This window comes from Gigantopelta aegis, chromosome 14 (assembly GCF_016097555.1).
Source record: "Gigantopelta aegis isolate Gae_Host chromosome 14, Gae_host_genome, whole genome shotgun sequence".
NCBI lineage: Eukaryota > Metazoa > Mollusca > Gastropoda > Neomphalida > Peltospiridae > Gigantopelta > Gigantopelta aegis.
Window position 1 is genome coordinate 8181734 of NC_054712.1, and position 24800 is coordinate 8206533.

Consider the following 24800-nt stretch of genomic DNA (forward strand, 5'->3'; position numbering starts at 1 on the left):
TATACACTTGTATTTATTATCGAATGGCCTAACTAAAATATAAATTAAGCAGCTTTTTATTTATTATTTACATTTCATAGCATACATTATAACAAGTGTATACATAGTCTACATTTGCATGCACAAAGAACTTGGAAGTTGTGTTGATAATGTGAGTGAAAACGAATGAATCTAACCTAGACCCATGTAATGCAATACTTCTCATCTTGACATGTAGACCGAAATGTTTAATGTGTGCACTAGCTTATCCACAATGGCATACAGGCACACCCCCAATCCTCAGAAAAATATAACACCCCCTCCCTTTTATAAACTGCCTCTGCCAGTGAATGTGCATTTTGGCAAGTCAAAGGTAACAAGTGTTACATTTTTAGCCAATTTGAAAATATCCAATAACCTACATAAATATTATTTGCCATTTTGCACATTTAAGATGGCCACATGCTACTTAAGGCTAACAAAAACAATTCAGTCTACCTAAAGTAAACTTTGGTGGCCATTTAACCAACCATGACTGATATTCCAAAATAAGGAAGACATTTTTGAAAAATCAGTCTCCAATGACCAATTAATGGCTACTAAGATGGTCTTATTTATTTTATTGCAGTAATAAGTAGTCTAAGGTCTTCCAATATCAATATATCAACAAGCCACGCTTGAAAACAAAACTGTCCAAAATTCACGTATGTGAAATTAAAAAATTGCCTGAAGTAGTGATAATAGATTTGTTTTAATTGCAAAAAAAAACAGAGAAAAGTTTTCTATTGCGAAATATTTTATGTAAAATATATCTTGTTACATATCTATCTTAATGTTTTGTTTGTGGTTTCTTCATTGATTCTGTAGACACTCAATACTGTGAAGCAAATGTTCCTTTTCTTTCCTGGATGGGATGAGGGTTTTTTTAAAGTCAGCAGTTTGTATAATTAATAATTTAACTTGTTCGTTCGGTGATGTTGATTGTGAAACTAGCTGAGCAAATTTAGATAAAACAACCTGGCAGCAGGAAATGTATAATGTGGAATTGACTAGGTTTAAAGACTTATAAATGGCTGTTACTAGGTGACGACCCAGTCACCACAGCCATACCATTCAATGAATAATCAAATTAAAGTCATCTGATCTGTGATGAACAAGTTAACCAAGAAACTGACTGCTAAGTTAACTGCAAGCGCCATAAATAGTTACGATTGGAAAAGATGTTTAAATTTATTTTAAACCAAGTTTTTGAAAATATGCAAGAAAAGAATATTACATTAGTGTCCATTAGATAACATCTATCTTAAAACTTGTTGAAAATGCATAAAATTCACTTTTGCTTCTAAATACAGTTTCAAGCAACTCGTAAGATAAGTGGTATCTAATGCCCACTCTTAGTAATTTCAATGTCAAAAGATCACGACTGAATTGCACACAATAAATACCCATTACGGCAGCTGCCCAGACTCCATATATTAACGAGGGTTATCCAAATATGGGGTTTTAAATGGTTCAGTAGCATACTATATTAAAGGTATAAAAGTATTAAATCAGTCCCTAATGAAAGCCTCACCTTGAAGCCCTATTCCTAAGTTCAGCTTTCATAGTGGTACTAAGCAGAATTTTTCACTTGTCCACCACACAAGAACATCTAGACTTCAAATCTATTTGTCCACCACACAAGAACATCTAGCCTCCAAATCTATTTGTCCACCACACAAGAACATCTAGCCTCCAAATCTATTTGTCCACCACACAAGAACATCTAGCCTTCAAATCCATTTGTCCACCACACAAGAACATCTAGCCTTCAAATCCATTTGTCCACCACACAAGAACATCTAGCCTCCAAATCCATTTGTCCACTACACAAGAACATCTAGCCTCCAAATCTATTTGTCCACCAGACCAGTACATCTAGCCTCCAAATCTATTTGTCCACCACACAAGAACATCTAGCCTTCAAATCTATTTGTCCACCACACAAGAACATCTAGCCTTCAAATCCATTTGTCCACCACACAAGAACATCTAGCCTTCAAATCTATTTGTCCACCACACAAGAACATCTAGCCTTCAAATCTATTTGTCCACCAGACCAGTACATCTAGCCTTCAAATCTATTTGTCCACCACACAAGAACATCTAGCCTTCAAATCTATTTGTCCACCAATATTTTCACCTGTCCAAATAAATGGTTTGTTACATTCAAGTACAAGGATGATGTTTTTTGATTGTTCAAAATGAATCTGCATTAAACATTTTCATTTGTTAACTGGACAACCACAGGAACATTTTGCTTCTCCAAAAAGATTTTCACTTGTCAAGACAGACCGACCAGAGCTCATTTTGAAAGCTGTGGTAAAGCCATCAACCTGATCATAGGTGCATCAAACGTCTCTCAGAATGGACCTTTATGGTCAGGTCAGGTCATAGGGTTTAATGTGCACATTCAGAGCAAGCTGTTGTAGTGCACACCTGTCGTGGGCGCAAGTGCTTGCGGAGCAAGCTCTGTCGTCCAAGACAGAAGACCTTTATGACATATTCATTTCATTTATACTTATTTTTGTGCTTATATCCAATTAAGGTTCAAGCACGCTGTCCTGGGCACACACATACCCCAGCTATCTGGACTGTCTGTCCAAGACAGTGGGTTAGTGGTTAATTGTTAGTGGTGCTACACCTACACATCGAGTCGTTACACCCAGTAGCTGATGTGTATTTTTGTGCTGGGGTGTTGTTAAACATTCATTCATTCTATTCGCTCTATGTGAAAGCTGGTACCGGGATGTGATGCCAGTACCTACCAATTTTAGTCTGATGGCATCCCCACTACACCACTGAGACTGGCTTTTATGACGTGTGCGTGAAGGCTTTTTTTAGTGTGCATGGAACTTGATTGTCTTCGTTTGAGGGCACTGATGAGTAGTAAATTAAAAATGTCAAATACCTGTCAATAATTACGTAATTAAATGCTAATCAAAATTATACACAACCATTTGTGGCTTACTAACCGATTCTAGAAAATTTGTGGAACGAAAACCTGAAAACTGTATTAAAAGTTTGTATTATGGATACATGGTTACTCCACATATACAGACCTAACCCAAAGTTGTCTTTCAGCCCTTGAAATTTGTGACAGTAATCAGCAGAGTGGTCACAAAAAGCTGTTGTAAAACTGATTTAGAACAGCATTGTTATCATTATCAGGTATTTACTTTTTTATTATCTGTACGAAATTGCTGTTGCAATAAAATCTGAATTTCGAAGGTTGCTTTTTTGCAATAAAATCAGAATTTCAAAGGTTGCCTTTTTGCAATAAAATCTGAATTTCGAAGGTTGCCTTTTTGCAATAAAATCAGAATTTCAAAGGTTGCCTTGTTGCAAGAAAATCTGAATTTTGAAGGATGCCTTTTATTGACAAAATTAAAAATGTTTAAAGGGACAGACCCTAGTTTCAACCCGTGACAATTAACACCAAGTTTAGTTCGTCTACAAACCTGTAACACATTTGGATAGAGTTACAAATGAGTGAAACATGAGTCTGTGACTTTCAAATGGTGAAATACACTCTAAAAATAGACTAAAACTTGACTCCATAACTGTTACTTCTCAGATGCATGTGCGTTTTTAAAAATATGAGAAATACATTTTGTGATATTAAAAACACCAGGATGACAAAAAACACATCGAATGTACGGAAATGGATAAAATGAACAATAAAATCTAAGTAAAGTATGATTTTAGTTGTCCAAAAAAACGGCTCTAATAGTCAAAAATATGTCTTAGTGTTTAAAAACTAGGGTATGTCCCTTTAATAATACCATACAGAAAAACTTTGAAACAAACTATAACACTCACTATCAGGGTTCGACTAACCCACTAGTCCTCAGTCCCGGCTAGTGAATGTTTGGTCTAGGCTAGTGGAGATTATCAACTGTGTTACTATAATACATAGGGCACTAGTCAAAGCATCTTCGAGGGCTAGAAACTTTTTCACACATTTGTCTAACACTGCATGAGGCATCATTACCTGTAATAATGGCATAAAGATTTGTTTCATGTACCATAGTCTATTTCAGATTGTGTATATAGTAATTTATTAAACAAAGCTTTTCCATCTATAAAAGGCAATTTCTTAATGTTTATTAGCAACTTCTTAATGATTATTATGGCTGTTGTTTATATAGAATAATAGGTTATAATACTGATAATACAGGCTTTTTGGGGGGGGTGGGGTCCCACAAATTTTCACGACTCGTACATAATAAGCGGAAAAAAAATTGTGTGTAATTTTGATTTCGACCTTAGTGTTCTAAATTCTTACAGCCATGCTAATGATAACGCCCCATCTCAACATTTTAATTACTATGTACACGAAGAGGAATCCATAATGAAATATTTACAGGAATTAGAAGAAAAAAACATCTTATTACATCACACACACACTAAAATAAAACCCCTCTGGCACACAAACTATATACAAACTGTTTACTATAGTATTTATTACAATAATATTACATATAACAATAATAATTATATATTACAGCATATATAAAACACATCACGTGAAATATTCAATTATTTGTTTAACTTTTGTTCAAAATTATGTCACTCTAGACCTTGAGCCATACCTTATCATATCGGAATGGCCATATCTAATATTAACTACACAATTTATAATCTGAAATATTTATTTAAATAATTTATTTTTGCTGGCTGCCAAATATTCTTGTTAAAAAGGTATTAAAACATTCAATGAAGAAAACCTTATGAAAACTACAAACATTTTATGCAATGACATAGATATGGGGGGTATCATGTTGGTTTTGATGGATCTGCAATCAAGGTTCATACACAATTTGGAAGGCAAATTTCAAGAACTTTTCACTGTAAAATTAGTTTTCACAGGCTTTCGCATTCTCGGTAACACTTAGTCTCATACATTTTCATTAGTATTTGTAACAGTGTATCCAGCAATTTTCAATAGTTTGTGAAAAAATTAGGCCGACTAGTAAAAAAATATCAATACCAGCTCACAAATTTTTAAAGTAGGAGAAAATAAACGTAAGGAAGGTAAATTTTAATATTTGTCACTGGAAATATGCAATTCAAGCACATTTCCAGATGATTTTTCTCAAATTCATGCACTTTTTATGGTAGTCACAAACCAAAGGGCGTTTCCTCACAATCTCTCAAATTCAAGCACTTTTCAAATCTGTATGAACCCTGCCAATGAAGACATCTTCTTCTAAAACATGCACAACCATTGCTTTCGTTTAATAATGAGTTGTTACGACTTGTTCTATAAAACATTTGATATAAAGAGATGAAATAAAAATGACATTCAACAAAGGAACCAGGTGGTTACAGATGCCGTTTTAGTGTCTGGGTTGAATCACATGGTTTTTTATGTTGAAATGTAATATTTTACATTGTAACAATGTCATTTGTGACTTCCTAGAGTTATCCTTCCTGTCCGAAATCATCCATAAACTTTGTGAGCTTTTTCAAGTCTTCATCATTCACTGTAGGCTTGGTGGTGGCAAGAGACATCAGCATATCACTCTGTTATGAATAAAAACATTTTTTAAATTAGTTTAATGAAATTTATTGCAAACCCCCATTTTTTTTAAAAAGTGTGACACCTCACTTATGAAAATTTAAATCTCTCTAAATACTCCTGAATATTAGTTTTAAAGAAAATAATGCACAAAATTATTAAACATTCTCAAAACATTTAAAATTAAGGTTTCATTTATTACAAAAAAACCCATCTACCGGTATTTGACACATTTAATACTGGCTTCATAATGTTTTGACAAAATTGAATATAGACTTTTTAAAGTGACTTGAACTGCTTTTCAATATACAACATAAACTGTCAAACTGCATTCAGCTTTGAGACAGGCACATGGGTAAAATATACCCTGCAGTACATTTATTCAGGCACCATTTCTGAGTAACTTTTAAGACCTATAAAAGGTAAACACATGTAAAGATGTCTCACATACTAACAAAAATGTGTGTGCCCCTACCCCCTCAGGAAATAAACATTTTTGTTACCATAGAAACAATAGGTTCGAGTAACTTGTCTCCGGGGACCAGCATCCAGTTCATCTCAATGGCTCCAGGGGCACCAGGGGAACATGGGGTCAAAAGGTCATCACAAATCACTGACGGGTCGGATCGGGAAGGGCCTCGGACCTGAAGGCAAAAAATTTCAAAATGAGAATATTAAATGTAAAACTTTCTTAAATACCTTAATACAGTGAAACCTGTCTAAACCGGATCATGCCTGGGACCTAATATTTATCCCATTTAGACAATTAAAAGTTTGTTTTTGTTTAACAACACCACTAGAGCACACTGCTTCCGATTTAGACAGGATCCTGTGTCTAGTCCATGAAAGTTGGCCGGTTTTGACAGGATTCCAGCTTGTTCACAGTCCGGGTCAGACAAGTTTCACTGTACAATCATTCATGGATCTGATACAGTTTATAAAAGACATAGAATGGGATGTGCCTTATGAATGATACATCAAAGATCATGGTATGTACTGTTTTGCCTATGAATGTTTGCTATTGGATTTTTTTTATAGTAATGATAATAGGAAATTTATAAACTACTTAAATGTATGATAACCCACAGGTTACTAGGATGGGTTACCAGGGCTGTATTTTGTCGCAACCTGGACATGGGTCATCAGACATATGCTTATTTCAATGTCTGATTCGGTCGGACTAATGATTCCTCAGACTAGACTAGACAGATCCGCTCTGAAATAGATTAACCCAAATTATCACAGATAGTCAGTGTAAAATATCTTCAGCTATTATTATAGAATTTTTGCCATTAAATTATACATTACTTACAACTTCTTGTTTAAGTGATCGAGTACGGCAAATCCATTGAATGTCTGTCTGCAGTAGCTCAAAATTAGATTTATGTGAAGCAATGAATAAAATGGAATGGATATTTAATGACAACGCAGAACAAAAGAAAATCAGCTTTTGTGTGTCAACAGAGCTATGAAAACTTCCATGCCCTATAAGACAGGGTCTCATGAAAATAAAACAAGTGTTGACCTACTTTTCTAAAGTGAGTAGCTGTCTGAACTTTCCTGACTGGCTGCATGAGGGCATCTCTCACCACGACACTAATATCAGCTCCAGAAAAACTGGAAATAAAAACAGAAACAAGATTTTTTTTTTTTAATGTTAAAGGCTGTTAGTATTGTTTTCTTAAGAAATGATTCAGAATTACAGGTTTTATGAACCATTTATCATTTCGTAGAACTGAGCGTTTGTAATCAAGTAAGCCTATTTAAATTACAAACTAACAATAATCCAGATTTGCCTTTCTTTTCGTGTTCAGTATATTTTCAGTCAATATTTTCTTACCTCATTTGGTAGAGAACCTGCTGTGCAACACAGTCTTTTCTGAGGCAAACTGTATTGCATTTTACAGAGCTATCACTATCCTAACCTTCACATGATAAAAACTGATATCTTAAGACAGGATCCAGTTATTCTCAATTTGTTTTATTTCTGACAATACTTTAAAGGGACTGTCCTGAGTTTGCTGCCATTGTAAGATATTCCCTACTTTAAAAAAAATCTTTGAATGATCAAAATTACACACTAAATGTAGTTTCTTGATTAGCACCTGTGTCTATATATTCAATGTGTTTATAGTCATCCTGATTGTTTTTCAGTATCCCAAACTGGATATGAAAAATATATATATAAGGAAATAAAATGCAGTTTGACCCAGTACAAACACTAGGATGATTAGAAATGTATATAATATATATCCACTGGTATGTTATGAAAAAAAACCTGCATGTAATATGTAACGTTGTCATTAAAATGTCTCTGTTAGTTGACAATATCTTACCAATGACAACAAACTCAGGATAGTCCCTATATCATGTCATACATACCCAATCTATGTTTCGAAAGGTTATATCACTTATTATTTGTACTGCAGTAATTAATTACCCCTCTGTCCGCTTGCCGAGATCGCGGAAATCGTCGTCATTCAGCTGGTGTGGTGTAGTTCCTAGATGTATCTTAAAAATTTCTGTTCTGGCATTAGCTTCCGGCAGTGGGATATAGATACGCTTTTCAAACCTAAAATATCAACAAAATTATGTTTAAGCAAGACAACTTCAATATAGTAACCCATACATTGCTTTCATTTCATTGCATTTCAACTTATTTTCGTGCTTATATCCAATTAAGGTTCAAGTATGATGTCCTGGGCACACACCTCGATTACCTGGGCTGTCTGTCCAGGACAGTGGGTTATTTGGTCTTAAATACCTATACATTGAGTCATTAAGACTCGCTCTGGGTGGGATTTCACTGTATAAAGCATCAGTGGTCAAGTAACTCTGCCTTCTTCTAATGGCCGAGTCCAGTGTCCAGGGAATATTTGTACAGTGGCAGGGGTTCAAAAATCCCATCGCCCGACGCCCGTGCCAAGTGGAATTTCCATGCCGGGCAAGTAATTATGTTAATTGCATATGCCCAATGACAAGTGACTAATGTAACATCTAAAACATTTTTAAAATTTTGTTACAAATCTTGGTAAAAACTTTGGAAAGAGTTCCCACCGTACGAGCATTTATATAGCTCTGAAGAGAACTAACCCTAACCCTAAAAGCTGGAACGATCGGAACTCTTGCCAATGTGTTGACACACCAAAACGGAAAACAATGTGTTGAAAAGTTCGATAACAACTTTAGAGTTATTCCCCTTTTACTATCGACTAAGATCGGTAATTTCAGCAACTGAACATTCGACTGAATTCATACAAATAATCGGTTTGATGATCTTCAGAGAAATAGCGTTCAATACGCTTTACAGCTTATATAAAAATAAAAGTATACATTCCGTGTATGTGCAATCATAATGTTTAATCCTTGCAAACATGGTAAATAAGGTGGGATACAGTTTAAAATTGTTATATTCAAATTAAATTAGACGTTAACGTGGTTCCGGAATCTGCTCTTTGCAAATGAACGGGGACGTAAAGCAAATTTATAATTTCCAAGTTCACTTGAACAGAGCATACATATTATAAACTGTATTCTTATAAAAGTTGCAAGACATTTTAGTTTAGATATAATAAACCGTGTAGCAGAACATACTTAATGTTTTTTTCAGTACTTTATAAATTTAAATCTACGTTCGTGTAGGTGAAGTTATTTTTCATTAGCCCTACGTAATAATCGTGACAAGTCAGATTTCATTAGTCCTACGTCATAATTGTGATGGTGCGATGCCCTCTAAGCATACATGAATATATTCATTGTTTCTGCTTTATTAATAGTTTTTAACAAATAAATTATGCTCAATAAGTTAAAAATACAAGGCTGCAATCGATGTACACCCCCTCCCTGGCTGTTGTTTACCAAGCCTGCACTATTTAAAAACATTTCCAAAGTAAGAGCTCATGTATACTTTGAGCCCAGCTACGACTGTTTGAGAGAGACTTTTCTCAGCTATGAACAGGGTAAAAACACTTAAGAGAAGCGTTTTGGGGCACAAAAAAAAAAATATATATACACAATGACACATGGGCCAAAATCCCTAAACATTTTTGAACCAATGCCAGCCATAAAAGAATGGCTCACGAGTGGAAAGGGATCTCACAACATCCACGGCCATACAAGTGGTCACCAAGACATACATCAACACAATAATTATATTTAGATGAACAAGTGGACACTACCAAACAAATAACAAACTTTAAATCAACAAATAGACACTATTTAAAAAAAGAAGAAGTTTAAATCAACAAATAAAGAAGACAGTTGATACTACTGGATAGACATATACATTTAGTACTTCCTGGGTAAGTGTTGTAACTTATTGGCAAAATTCTTTATTTGTGCAATTGAACCAATTACTTTCAAGATTATTACACTATTAAGCACTGTATTAAATTAAATAGGAGTAACACAACTGGTTACCTTAAGAAGTATGGGCAAGTGAAAAAATATACAGGGCAAGTGAATATCTGATTGGCACTTGCCCTATGGCAAGTAATTTTTTTAAAATTTTGAACCCCTGAGTGGTCAAGTAACTTTACCTTTTTCTAATGGCTGAGTCCAGTGTCCAGAGGATAGTTGTACAGTGGTCAAGTAACTTTACCTTCTTCTAATGGCCGAGTCCAGTGTCCAGGGAATATCTGTACAGAGGTCAAGTTACTTTACCTTCTTCTAATGGTCGAATCCAGTGTCCAGGGAATATTTGTACAGTGGTCAAGTAACTTTACCTTCTTCTAATGGCCGAGTCCAGTGTCCAGGGAATATTTGTACAGTGGTCAAGTAACTTTACCTTCTTCTAATGGCCCAGTCCAGTGTCCAGGGAATATTTGTACAGTGGTCAAGTTACTTTACCTTCTTCTAATGGCCCAGTCCTGTGTCCAGGGAATATTTGTACAGTGGTCAAGTAACTTTACCTTCTTCTAATAGCCCAGTCCAGTGTCCAGGGAATATTTGTACAGTGGTTAAGTTACTTTACCTTCTTCTAATGGCCAAGTCCAGTGTCCAGGGAATATTTGTACAGTGGTCAAGTAACTTTGCCTTCTTCTAATGGCCGAGTCCAGTGTCCGGAGGATAGTTGTACAGTGATCAAGTTACTTTACCTTCTTCTAATGGCCGAGTTCAGTGTCCTGGGGATAATTGTACAGTGGTCAAGTGACTTTACCTTCTTCTAATGGCCGAGTCCAGTGTCCAGTGTATATTTGTACAGTGTCAAGTGACTTTACCTTCTTCTAATGGCCAAGTCCAGTGTATATTTGTACAGTGGTCAAGTGACTTTACCTTCTTCTAATGGCCGAGTCCAGTGTCCAGGGTATGTTTGTACAGTGGTCAAGTGACTTTACCTTCTTCTAATGGCCGAGTCCAGGGTCCAGGGTATATTTGTGGCTCCTAGTACGAGCACACCCTCATTGTTGGTTCCCACACCCTGCATCTGGACGAGAAACTCCGTCTTAATGCGCCGAGCCGACTCAGACTCGTTTTCACTTCGAGAACCACACAGGGCGTCTACCTCATCAATGAAGATGATGCTAGGTCTGTTCTGACGAGCCAGCTCAAACAGGTTCTTCACCAATCTGAAAACGGAAGTAAATGTCTGCATAACAACAACTCAGCACATAGTTTAAGCAGAAGCTATTAATAAAGAAGTGTTTGGTTAATAGGACCCCAGCACACTGTATAATCAGAAGCTATTAATAAAGAAGTGTTTGGTTAATAGCACACTGTATAATCAGAAGCTATTAATAAAGAGAAGTGTTTGGTTAATAGCACACTGTATAATCAGAAGCTATTAATAAAGAAGTGTTTGGTTAATAGCACACTGTATAATCAGAAGCTATTAATAAAGAAGTGTTTGGTTAATAGCACACTGTATAATCAGAAACTATTAATAAAGAAGTGTTTGGTTAATAGCACACTGTATAATCAGAAACTATTAATAAAGAAGTGTTTGGTTAATAGCACACTGTATAATCAGAAGCTATTAATAAAGAAGTGTTTGGTTAATAGGACCCCAGCACACTGTATAATCAGAAGCTATTAATAAAGAAGTGTTTGGTTAATAGGACCCCAGCACACTGTATAATCAGAAGCTATTAATAAAGAAGTGTTTGGTTAATAGGACCCCAGCACACTGTATAATCTGAAGCTATTAATAAAGAAGTGTTTGGTTAATAGCACACTGTATAATCAGAAACTATTAATAAAGAAGTGTTTGGTTAATAGGACCCCAGCACACTGTATAATCTGAAGCTATTAATAAAGAAGTGTTTGGTTAATAGCACACTGTATAATCAGAAACTATTAATAAAGAAGTGTTTGGTTAATAGCACACTGTATAATCAGAAACTATTAATAAAGAAGTGTTTGGTTAATAGCACACTGTATAATCAGAAACTATTAATAAAGAAGTGTTTGGTTAATAGCACACTGTATAATCAGAAGCTATTAATAAAGAAGTGTTTGGTTAATAGGACCCCAGCACACTGTATAATCAGAAGCTATTAATAAAGAAGTGTTTGGTTAATAGGACCCCAGCACACTGTATAATCTGAAGCTATTAATAAAGAAGTGTTTGGTTAATAGGACACTGTATAATCAGAAACTATTAATAAAGAAGTGTTTGGTTAATAGCACACTGTATAATCAGAAGCTATTAATAAAGAAGTGTTTGGTTAATAGGACCCCAGCACACTGTATAATCAGAAGCTATTAATAAAGAAGTGTTTGGTTAATAGGACCCCAGCACACTGTATAATCTGAAGCTATTAATAAAGAAGTGTTTGGTTAATAGCACACTGTATAATCAGAAACTATTAATAATGAAGTGTTTGGTTAATAGGACCCCAGCACACTGTATAATCTAAAGCTATTAATAAAGAAGTGTTTGGTTAATAGCACACTGTATAATCAGAAGCTATTAATAAAGAAGTGTTTGGTTAATAGCACACTGTATAATCAGAAGCTATTAATAAAGAAGTGTTTGGTTAATAGGACCCCAGCACACTGTATAATCTGAAGCTATTAATAAAGAAGTGTTTGGTTAATAGCACACTGTATAATCAGAAGCTATTAATAAAGAAGTGTTTGGTTAATAGCACACTGTATAATCAGAAGCTATTAATAAAGAAGTGTTTGGTTAATAGGACCCCAGCACACTGTATAATCAGAAGCTATTAATAAAGAAGTGTTTGGTTAATAGGACCCCAGCACACTGTATAATCAGAAGCTATTAATAAAGAAGTGTTTGGTTAATAGGACCCCAGCACACTGTATAATCTGAAGCTATTAATAAAGAAGTGTTTGGTTAATAGCACACTGTATAATCAGAAACTATTAATAAAGAAGTGTTTCGTTAATAGGACCCCAGCACACTGTATAATCTGAAGCTATTAATAAAGAAGTGTTTGGTTAATAGCACACTGTATAATCAGAAACTATTAATAAAGAAGTGTTTGGTTAATAGCACACTGTATAATCAGAAACTATTAATAAAGAAGTGTTTGGTTAATAGCACACTGTATAATCAGAAGCTATTAATAAAGAAGTGTTTGGTTAATAGGACCCCAGCACACTGTATAATCAGAAGCTATTAATAAAGAAGTGTTTGGTTAATAGCACACTGTATAATCAGAAACTATTAATAAAGAAGTGTTTGCTTAATGGTACCTCTCTGTATACTGTTTAATCAGAAGATACTGGTAAAGTAAATGGTTGTGTAATGACACTCCAGTACATTATTTAATCAGAATCTGTTGGCAAAGCAGTAACTGGGTAAGAACACCTCAGCACCTTGTTTAATCAGAAGCTATTGGTAAAGCAGTGTTTGAGTAGTGACACCTTTAATGAGAAGCAATTGGTAATGAAATGGCATGCCACACACCGTACTAGTATCAGGTTCAAAACAATGCTTTACACATATTATATCAATTTTATTGGAAAATGTTAACGTTTTCAGCAACGAGAACTGATTTACTGTAAGGGAACCATATGGAGAATAAAGACTGCGGCTTCAAGACTTACTTCTCACTTTCTCCTAACCACTTAGAAACCAAATCTGAGGAGGACACTGAAAAGAATGTGGAGTTGTTGGCCTCTGTTGCAACGGCTTTAGCCAAGTATGATTTGCCAGTACCAGGCGGCTGGAAAATAACAATGATATCAGTAAATCACAAATATTTGTAGAACACAAATTATACATTTATTAGGCCATTATAAAATAAATTCTAGATTTTCATATCCACCTGCCTGAAGAATAAAGGCCCACCCTGGTGTTTTTATTGCCCCTACCCACTTTCTAAAAAGACATATATGAAAATGCACATATTCAGTGCGGAAAACATGCACAACAAATTGTGCACAAAATTTGGGTTAATGGAAAGTGGGTCTAAGGAGAGCAGTTTAATAAATCTTAAAAACAAATTCCATTTAAAGCAAAACACAGACAGACCTATTTTTAGTATCAATGACTAAAGTATTGATGTAAAAGGTATTCCACAGAGAACTAACACAATTTATCTCTTTAATTCTGTTTGTGCTTTTAACAAACAGAATCAATTATGAACTGGCAATTAAGGTTACTGACCAAACTTATATTTGCTTGAATGTAAAAATTAATTATATGTCCATTAATTCATTACAATGTAACGTTATTTCATTGAACTGCAGACTTGATGAATGTTAAAATTACGTTGTTAGGGATTGTCATATTTGATAACATCATTTCATATGGGCAAGTTGTCTTATTTGAGCGTTATTGTTTATGGACCAAAAATAATTCAAAATAAAATCTGAACTTTTACTGTTATTATTAGTAAGTATGTTTTAAATTTAATTATAAGTATTGTATGTTATTTCTTTTACATTCATCTGGGTGTGAAAAAAAAAAAAATCATCCACAAACTTTTTCCTGCCCCGATGAACGTAAAAGAAATAACAGACAATCCTTAAATATGTTTTAAAAATACTCACACCAAACAACAAAATTCCTCTCCATGGTTTTCTGTTCCCTAAAAAAATAAAAATATTGCACTATTTATCAACATTGCAGACTTCTTTAAATGGACACTTTGACTAATTAAACAAAAAATAACAAAGAAAGGCAAAAAAATATTGGTTTAATAACACCTCTGCACATTTTCAAACTATTATTATTGTGTTATTTAACGTATGGTTATTTCAACACTCAGTTGACAGAATCCTGCTGCTACCACAAAAAAAGACTAATCATATGGAAAAAGCAGCAAGGGATCTTTTATATGTACTTTCTCATAGAAAGAACAATACATTAATCCAATAAATCAAGGGTGCGAAAAAGTACTACTTCGCTAATTCTGACGGTTGCATTTAAAAGAAATTAACTAACTGTTCCATGGGCTGCTATTTTTTTACTTCTGTCTAGCTTATTTATTTATTTTAGTTTTTTCTCTTTATATTTCATTTCTCTTATCCTAACTGACTTCATTGGATGATCATTTCAAGTGAAGTTTGAAATTACATGTTCGTTATAGCAGTAGTTCGTTGTACATATTTGCATAAGTTGGTTGTTAACGTATAGGGAGATAAAACGGGACTTTACGATCAGTTCGTTCTATGCAGCAGTTCATTCAAAGCATGTTTGTTCAAAGTGTACTTTACTGTATATATAAAATATTTGACCAGTCTGCTGAGCCAATAAAATCCAATATTCACTAGTTCACCAGAATTCCTACTAGTCCATTAGCCTAGAGTATGGCATTACTATATTACTCTCCTGTTCATTATAAGAGTACATTATTATATATATATATATATACAGTGAAACCTGTCTAAACCAGATCACGTCGGGGACCTAAAATTAATCCTGTTTAGACAGGATCTGGTGTTTAGAGGGTCGCAATTTAGAATACAGAGTTATTTCCCTTGACATTAAATTTGTAACTGTACACAAACAAGTCCAAGAATTACCGAATGAATGTGACTGTCGGACTAATAATAATGTTGTTGTATCCCAATTTTGTTATGTATCGTTCTTATTTATGAACCAACATTAAAACATAAATAAAAGCAACAAGAATTTTACATTTATGAACCAAAAATCTGCCTACATTGATAATCAAGAAGTTGAAAGTAGTGTGCAATTTTAGTTAAATTTAACATTAAAAAGCACGAACAGCCAAACATATTTATAAACTGACTAAAAACTAGTGTATGTGGCTTTAATTTACAGTGCCTAAATAAACAGTGTACCTGTGAAGAGATGTGGGAATTTGACGGGAAGAATGACAGCTTCTTTTAGAGCTTCCTTCGCTCCCTCCAAACCCGCAACGTCCTCCCAACTAATGTTTGGCCGCTCCATTACAATAGCACCTGAAAACACAATTAAAAAATTAAGCATACAAAACAGAGGAGGGAGGGGGGGGGGGGCAGGGGTAGGACACAAAAAACAATACAGATATTCAGGTAAAAAGTGTATTTCCATCAATCTATACGCAAAATTAGTTGTAATCTATGTAAAAATGTGTAGCGATTTGTTTGCAACCCTATATAGCTGTTTGGCAGTAATGCTCAAATGAATAAATGTGGTTATCCAGATTCAGCATTTTCATTTAATTCGAGCAAAGCCCAGCTTGCCCCCCTCCCCTACAAAAATGGGAGCATGTACAGCTATGAATAAAATACATTCCAGGGATAGCTCTGCCACTCGCCAAATCCGCCAATTGAGAATTTTAAACAACTGGTGAATTTTATTCAGATTTTGCAAAATAATTTCATGTAATGTTTGATATTTTGTTCAAAATAATGGTGGGTTTTTGCAAAAAAAAAATATTAAATAGATAATTTGGCAAAATTGTTTACATAGCCAGAGCTAGCCTTACATTCATGGGTTTATTTTGGGCTTATTACCGGTCCAACCGGAAAGGACTATAGGTTTCATGTCCATCCTTCCTGCCTGTCTGATCTGTCAATAGTTTCCAGACTTTTTATTAAACCTATAACCTACTATCTTGGTCAGTTAGCCCAGATAGCTGAGGTGTGTGCCCAGGACTGAGAGTTTAAACTGTAACTGGATATAAGCACAAAAAGTCCTAGTATAATTTTAATACTGGTAAACAGGTGAACAGTTACTGAGACTGGCCCTACGGTTAGGGTTGCACAATGGTCTAAAATGACAAACTTAATTAAGAATGATTTTTTTATTTTATTTTTGATTTAACGACACTCTCAATACACTTTATTTACAATTATATGGCGTCAGATATATGGTTAAGGACCACACAGATATAGAGAGGAAACCTGACATTGCCATTTCATGGGCTACTCTTTTTGATTAGTAGTAAGGGATCTTTATTATGCACCATACCACAGACAGGATAGTACATACCATGGCCTTTGCTACACCAGTTGTGGAGAACTGGCTGGAACAAGAAATAGCCCAATGGGGCTACCAACGGGGATCAATCCTAAACCGACTGAGCATCAAGCGAGCACTTTACCACTGGGATACGTCCTGCCCATTAATTTAGAATGAATGCAAAGTATTAGTCAAAACTACATTTTTGATGGAGAATATGAGAAATGCTTTACAAACAGCCGAAAACACTGTAAAAATAATTTAAAATCAGGAATTCCAGATAAAGTCAAAAGTTTGTTTTGTTTAACAACACCATTAGAGCACATCGATTAATTAATCATCGGCTATTGGTCGTCAAACATTTGGTCATTCTGACTCCTAGTCATCAGAGAAAATCTGCTACATTTTTCCTAATGCAGCAAGGGATCTTTTATATGCACTTTTCCACAAACAGGAAAGTACATATCATGGCCTTTGACCAGTTGTGGTGCACTGGTTGGAAAGAGAAAAATCCCAATCAACTGAATGGATCCACTGAGGTTGTTTAATCATACGATGCAAGTATGGTAATTATTCCAGATTGATACAGAGAACTTTCATCTCTGTAATTACATTTTGGATGTGATGGAATGCTGCATGCTGCTATTTGTTTGACATCATAAAAAGGCTCAATCCATGACATCATTCTAGCAAAGACATGAAAAGAAAATTGCATACCTGATAGCTGCGCTTGAAATTTCTTCTTTTCTGGATCTATATCCGAGTCTTCATCACTTGAACTGTCATTTTTACTTTCCCTATTGAATTACACATAAGTCAAATGTTTAAAATCAACAGTTTATTGGTAAACAATCATATGATTCTCACTTTAATAATAACATTAACAGTTAATTGAAGGTCATCTATTTAACCTTCTGACTACTGCAGGCAAGATATCTCGCCAATACAGTGCATTCCCCAATTCATATTTCCCGCCATTTGGCACATGACACTCACTGGAAACCGGTTGGGTTTTTGGGGGGGGGGGTTTTCAATGGAAAATACCTTGGAATTTTGAATTCAAAAAGTGTTTTTCAGCAAGTAGTTTCGCTTGACAACAATGGCGGCACGTCGCGGTTATTTTCAGGAATCGATAGCTGATCATGACAGCTAATTTGATAATAAATTTGATAATTTTACCAACAACGAAAATCACCTAATATTGGGATATGAATCGTAGTCTGTTTTTAAAAAAAAAAATCTGGTCAGAAAACCAGTTAGACATTAATACTGAACAGCTGGCCACAAATGCTGGTAACTAAATGTGACTTTTTCTGATATAATATATGTAAATACCATAAAAATTATAAAAACACACGGAAATAATACTTACCAATTCAAATATGAACTTTGTTTTATTTATTTAAAAATTATTTAAGTGAATATATGTGAGTAAAAATTATAAACTTGGACATGGTTTTTGTCAAATCCAGTAGTCTAAAGTTAAGAAATGAATTTGTTGCTGTTTGTATCTGATGATTTTAAATAATTATAAATTGCAGCATGAAAATAATGCAAATGGTTATTGCTGTTAACATTTCATTCGGCCCAGTGTTTACTTTAGAGGAGTTTCACTATTAATAGTAAATATAATTATTTAGTTAGTAAGTAGTCCAAGTATAAACCACTTTGTTAGATAGCAACCCAACAATGAAACTGCCCATCATATTCTAGCCACATCCTCCATTAGCTACTTACTTTTTACCACTTGAAGTTTCTCCATCCATAACTAGCTTTTTCTTTTCTCCCTTTTTTACATACTGTTTGAGCTTTTCCGCTCGATCGAGATATTGGATGCATTTCTGTCGAATGCTCTCCTTCGCCTTTTCACTTTGTGCTTCATCTAAAAATTAAAACAAATATACATATTTTTCCTCATTTCTTACTTTCAGTTTCACCCAGGATTTGACTTCACATGGTTGGCAATACAGTTGGACATAAGGGCAAGAATGCTAGTGGTGTTTGAAAATTCAGTTGCTTTTAGATGCCTTATGAAGTATGGGTATTGTGTACATTTACATGCATTATAGAAGTCTAATAATAATATTTACATATAGTTAAAACTTTGAAGTTTGATGAACAATAATTCCTTTTTCCACTGGCAACTTCCATTTTTTACCTTTTTTCTAAAGCTTCCAATGAATGTTAAACAATAATTTTAATTTCTACAAAGAATGTGAAATTCACCAATACAAATTTATTATATAATGGATACACTTGAAGTTTTACGACTGTAAATTAGGTTGTCAGATGAATGCGTCACATGATTTAGTTGTTTACACTGACCAAAGTTTAAAAAAGAAAAGTTACACGAAAATCAACTCTAATGAATATGTTTGTATCTACAGCAACCAAGTAGGGCTTCTAGAATTTTTATAAAATCCACTAGCCCAGGGATCAGTGGTTTTGAAAAACTACTAGTCACAATTTAAAATTCACTAGTCCGACTTTTCTTTAAGTTAATACAATTCTACTAAATAATAGTAAAAATCAGATATGTCACACAAAGTGAAAAAAATAGCTTTAAAACACTAACATTTGGGGTGGGGTGGGGGAAGCAGGGGTGGAAAATTATTTTATAAATGTACTTGTCCGAGGGCAAGGAAAAACTAGAAATTTACTTGCCCTGAATTGTACTATACTTGCCCTGATTTTTATATGATGAATGTTGGAAAATTATTTTATAAATGTACTTGTCCGAGGGCAAGGAAAAACTAGAAATTTATTTGCCCTGAATTGTACTATACTTGCCCTGATTTTTATATGATGAATGTTGAATTTTTAAGTGAATAAAATATATAAACATTTCTGATTTGCGTGGTCTTTATTTGTTTACTTTAGGCCACTGGTTTTGTTGAAGTTTCTGGTCCACCTTCAGGCGTATCAGATTTTAAAGACAGGATATGGCATGTACCCTGGGCACTTTGAATCCACTCCTTTACAGCAGCGCTAGGGCAGAAATCTCTCAGTGTCTTGGGTCCATGTGTCATTATTGTCAGATTGTTTTCAAGTGTCTCTTGGTTTAGAACAGTCCTGTGGTTTGTCTTGACTAAGTTCATACTGGAGAACATTCTCTCACATATAGCTGTGCACGGGCTCATTACAAACATCAGCTCAACTAATTTGCAGACGTGCATGTACTTTACGGACTGATTTCCGAGCAGACGGCTGTATGTGTCAAAGACGGGTTTGTCACAAAAACCTTTGAGGTAACCCTTTAACAAGGTGAACTCTTGAGAGATCAGTCGTTTTTCATCTTCAGGAAGGAGCACAGAGAAATGTTCCAACAGGTCAGCAATATCATCTTTACCATAGACTGACATGGCTTCTCTTTCAGCAGGCCACTGAGTGTAATCGAAGATTGAAAAACTCTTGAGTGGTTTCTCATTAAAACAGGCAAACCTCTTGTCCAGATATGCAATAACTCCATCTACAAGTGATGTAAGAAACGAGTCTTCTTTGAAGTCTACTGCGGTACACTGCCCATGGAGTCTGATTCCATCATAAGTGGTTGTCTTGTGATCATACGCATCCACAAAGTGCTACATATTTTCACCAGTTCCTTCGCAGTTCAGAAGTTTCATCACTAGGCCTTCTAGTTCATGCGTCACATCAATGATTTGATCCGGGTTTCACGCTGGAACACTAGGGACACATCTGATAAAATAGGCAAAATGTCCAACAAAATGAACACTGTTTTTAAGAATGAAGTTGTTTTCATTTTTTTCAGCCAGTCTTTAGTTTTGGCACTTTGAGTTGTCGTTCCTGTCGCAAGAGACTCAAAGTGATGGATAATTGTGTGAAAACTGGCCCTCAAAGCACGCACAGCTCTGACCTTGCTAGCAAGCCACCTCACTTGTTTAATGTTACTAAGATGAAGCAACCCTGTGTTAAATAGCTCAGACATTACTTTGAGCTCTCTGCGCATCTTAGGGCTATAATGATAGAATTTGAATATTTCTTTTGGTGTTTCTTCAAATAGAGTAAGGTTTGGTAGATGTTTAACAGCATCAAGAATGCATAGTTCAAGTTTATGTGCTACACATTGTATTGGCACCACGTGCTTGGCATCCTTACATATCTTTGCCATACCCCCTTTTGATCCTAACATCAAAATAACCTCAGTTTTCTGCAGGTTCCATAACAAAGGTTTTTTGTTAAATAATTAAAAAAAGTATGTCTATGTAAAAAAAATTACAACCGAGTTTGAGCAAAAAATATAAATCATATATTAAAAAGAAATAATACCCCCACCCCGAAAAAAAGAGTGAAAACAATCTGTAAATATTAGGAATTTCATTTCAGCTACTTGATTTAAATGATTCCATCCATTTTTCTGTTATCACAGTGTGTGATTTTGGTTTTAAAAATTTAAGTGTCATCCCATCTAAACTAGGTACAAGCCTACATACTAGTGAATTACTGATTGTCTTTTATTTCTTTGTTTGCACATATCAAAAGTGAGAACAAAAATCTTCTTGATAACTCATTAGTATGTAATTTTTAGCACCATCTTTCAAATGTTAACTAGCAAACTACATTATTTGTATTCGAAAATGTTTTTTATTGATACTTGCATGATAGTAACAAAAATAATATTTAAAAACTACAAATTAAGACGGATAAAAACCTACATTTAATAGCATGGAGGAAGTATTCCACACCATGCTCATACAGTCTCAAAGCTTCTTCATAGTTTTTGTTCTTGTCTTCTTCTGTTGCTTTAGAAACCAAGTCAATAGCTTTCTACAAAAAAAACCCCAACAACCACAGTTTAAACAAGTCATATATATGCATGTACAGAAGTCAAATTCTAAATATTGGAGGAACACTACAACTACAAGAGTTGTCTTCAGTTTAATAACAAAAATTAAGACACTAAGGCAAGTTGGAGGGGCACCAAGGAAAAAGTGGCAAATATGTTTAGTTTCTAAAAATCAAGATAAAAAAACTTATTTCACCAAACCATCAATTCTTCAAATTATGATTATTTTTAACAATGGAGGAAATGAAGATATTTACACCATGGGACATATGGTAAGGATATGACCATCATGTATGTATGTTGGCAAAAGAGGCACAATTGAAACTTACTACACACATACATCAGTATGTTAATAGTATCAATAACAAAATAACATACTATAATTGCAGCCCCTGGAAAATACCATCCTCGTCCAGGCATTCTATATGTTGTCCTTAACAATTACAAAAAACACTACTGTCAACTTGGTCAATTTTGACAAATCTGGAGTCGTGTGATAACCAGCTCAGTGTACTGTGTTGACAATTCAACACATGACCATTACACTGATCTGCAAAATAGATCTGAATCCCAGACGTCACCATTAGCATGTGACATTAACTAGTAAAATATGAGGGTATGACTCATTGAAAAACTGTTTCGTTATTATTTGGCAAGAATTCATTTGTCAATACTAGAGATTGCTTGACAATCTGAAATCCATTAATAACCTAAAATGCTTGAATAAGCTAAGAAAAGTTATTCATAACAATCACATGATTCTTATACCAAACCTGGCAAAATGTCAGCGCTTTCTGAATTAATACAATGTTCAATGTCAATGTTGTTGTTTTAAAACAGATCTTTAAGGATTTTGTAAATTTAAGATCTGGTATGTATGTTGAAACTATTCTACCAAATTCATAGGGGAAAGGAACATTAAAATTTAATTTCTTTTTCTTTTTTAACCATAACACATTAAAATAAACATTGTGATTGTATTTACCTTTTAAAGCAGGTAAAATATTGATATGAATGTACCTGCAATGTGTTTCCTGTCGTCATGGATAAAGATAAAAGTCAAATGAATTGACTTTAATCGTAACAGAAAAGTAGAAAACCGGATTTTATTAAAGGAGTGGTTATTTTTGTCAATTTACTCTCATCAACATGGCGTTTACTTCCGAGATTGGTCACATGATCTCTTTGGGGGGAGATAACTGTGGCTTTGTTTTCTTCTTGTGTTCATCTTTCCTTAATTCATTATAGTTATTTGTGTTTTTGTCTCCAATTAAGGTTCAGGCACGCTCAGCTGCCCTGGGCACACACCTCAGCTAGCTGGACAGTCTGTCCAGGACAGTGGGTTAAGTGTTTGTGGTTAATGAGAGAGCCCTTTAACGGTGTCATTAAACTTGCTCTGGTGGGAGCCGGTATACCGGGAGACGTTCAAACCTTTTAGTACTCATTGAGGGAAAATAATATGGCACATAATAAATTTATAATTTAATTAATTTTTAATTATATAATTTTAGCCCTTTGGAGGTTAAGGAAGGATGTTGAGCCCAGTCCGAAGAGGGAAGATTATTTATTAGGTTAGGAAAAACGTCAATCGTATTCAGGATTTCGGTATGACCAACCGAAAGGGAGACGGGGAGGGGATGGGACGTCAGAACAGTCTCAAAACATTCCTACGGCCGAAACTGCGCTTACCACTGACATCCAACCCCCCCCCCCCCGCTCTTCCCCAGCGAATCCAGTCGTCGTACTGTACAGTCATGGTGCTCTTCAACAGACTAAAAGAAAAAAAAGTCCATCGTTGGCACTACTAGTCCTGAGAGCACTGATGCAGAAAGTAGGGCCTCCACGAGTCTAAAATACTCGTGGGTCAAACTTTATTAGTTAAAGAACTCTTCTATTCCCTTACACGACTGTTTAATTTATCATTGTATCACTCCTTTTTCCCATCTGTATGGAAACTTGCAAATGTAAATCCTATTCATAAAAAAGGTAGTATTCATGAACTTTCAAATTACAGACCAATTTTATTAACAAGTAATATTTCTAAACTTTTTGGAAAAATGCATTTTTAGACACATTTTTAACTTCTTTAGAACTAACAACATTATAACAAAATATCAATCTGGGTTTATTTCAGGTGATTCAACCATAAACCAGCTTCTGAATTTGTATCACTTTATTTGTCAATCTATTGATGAAGGAAAGGAAGTTAGAGCAGTATTCTGTGATATGAGTAACGCATCTGATAGAGTTTGACACAAGGGTTTAATTCACAAATTGGAAAATGTTGGTATAAAATGAAAATTATTAGTATGGTTTGAAAGTATCTATTCCATCGGGAACAGCGTGTAGTATTGCATAACCAGTTTTCTCATATCAAGACTGTCCCTGCAGGTGTTCTTCAAGGTTCTGTCCTCGGTCCTATTCTGTTTTTGATATATATCAATGACACTGTAAGTAATATCACCTCAAATATACGACTGTTTGCTGATGATACTTCGCTGTATATAACTGTTGAAAATTCTAATGCATGTTGTAAAATCTTAAACACAGATTTAAAATGTATTTTTTATTCAACTTTTTTTACAGTATAGAAAATGGTCGCCATATATAATTAAATCACGTATTGATATATTTGTAGAAGCTTCGAACAAAATGGTCCATTTTGGGTTATTTAAAAATATTCGTCGGATCCACGGTCATAAAATTATTTATGTTTATCATTTTTATGCCACTATTTTTATAGTCTTGCGTTATTAAGTTTCTTTTAAGTTGTTCACGGCAGCTATTCCAAATAAATTGGAAAAATAATGTATTTATATGTTTTAGCAAACGTTCGCTTGGATTTGGTAATGTTTTCAGTAGGTATGTTAGTTTAGGAACTATTAACGTTTTCAGGACTGTAATTCTTCCTAAAGCAGTAAGTTTTCTGACAGACCATAGCTTCATTAATTTTTGTACTTCGATAATCTTGGGATTATAATTTAAATCAATAATTTCTTCTAGGTTAATGGAAAAGTTAATACCGAGAAGGTTAAACTGTGTACTGCCCCATTCTAGTTTCCATCGAGTGTGATGGTAAACTTCATTTGAAAATTTCTTGCTACCTATCCAAATAGCTTTTGATTTGGTGT

General features: G+C 34.5%; 1 protein-coding gene across 1 annotated transcript; it reads right to left on the reverse strand.

Annotated features, from left to right (window-relative positions):
- Positions 1-4325: 4325 nt before the first annotated feature.
- Positions 4326-22847, reverse strand: LOC121388463 (vacuolar protein sorting-associated protein 4-like). Its single transcript, XM_041519811.1, has 12 exons — positions 22690-22847; positions 21539-21650; positions 18603-18747; positions 17583-17662; positions 15761-15880; positions 14504-14541; positions 13556-13674; positions 10879-11109; positions 7983-8114; positions 7072-7159; positions 6046-6186; positions 4326-5547 (listed from the first exon to the last, which is right to left on the reverse strand). The coding sequence occupies exons 1-12, from the start codon at positions 22711-22713 to the stop codon at positions 5446-5448; spliced, it is 1332 nt and encodes a 443-aa protein (XP_041375745.1). The 5' UTR covers positions 22714-22847; the 3' UTR covers positions 4326-5445.
- Positions 22848-24800: the final 1953 nt, after the last annotated feature.

Coding starts and splice junctions, on each gene's coding strand:
- LOC121388463 (XM_041519811.1), bottom strand. CDS start 22,713: ATGACGACAGGAAACACATTGCAG. Junction 21,651..22,689: donor CGACAGGAAACACATTGCAG/GTACATTCATAT, acceptor TTTTTTTTGTAG/AAAGCTATTGACTTGGTTTC. Junction 6,187..7,071: donor CAGCTACTCACTTTAGAAAA/GTAGGTCAACAC, acceptor TTTTGCCTTCAG/GTCCGAGGCCCTTCCCGATC.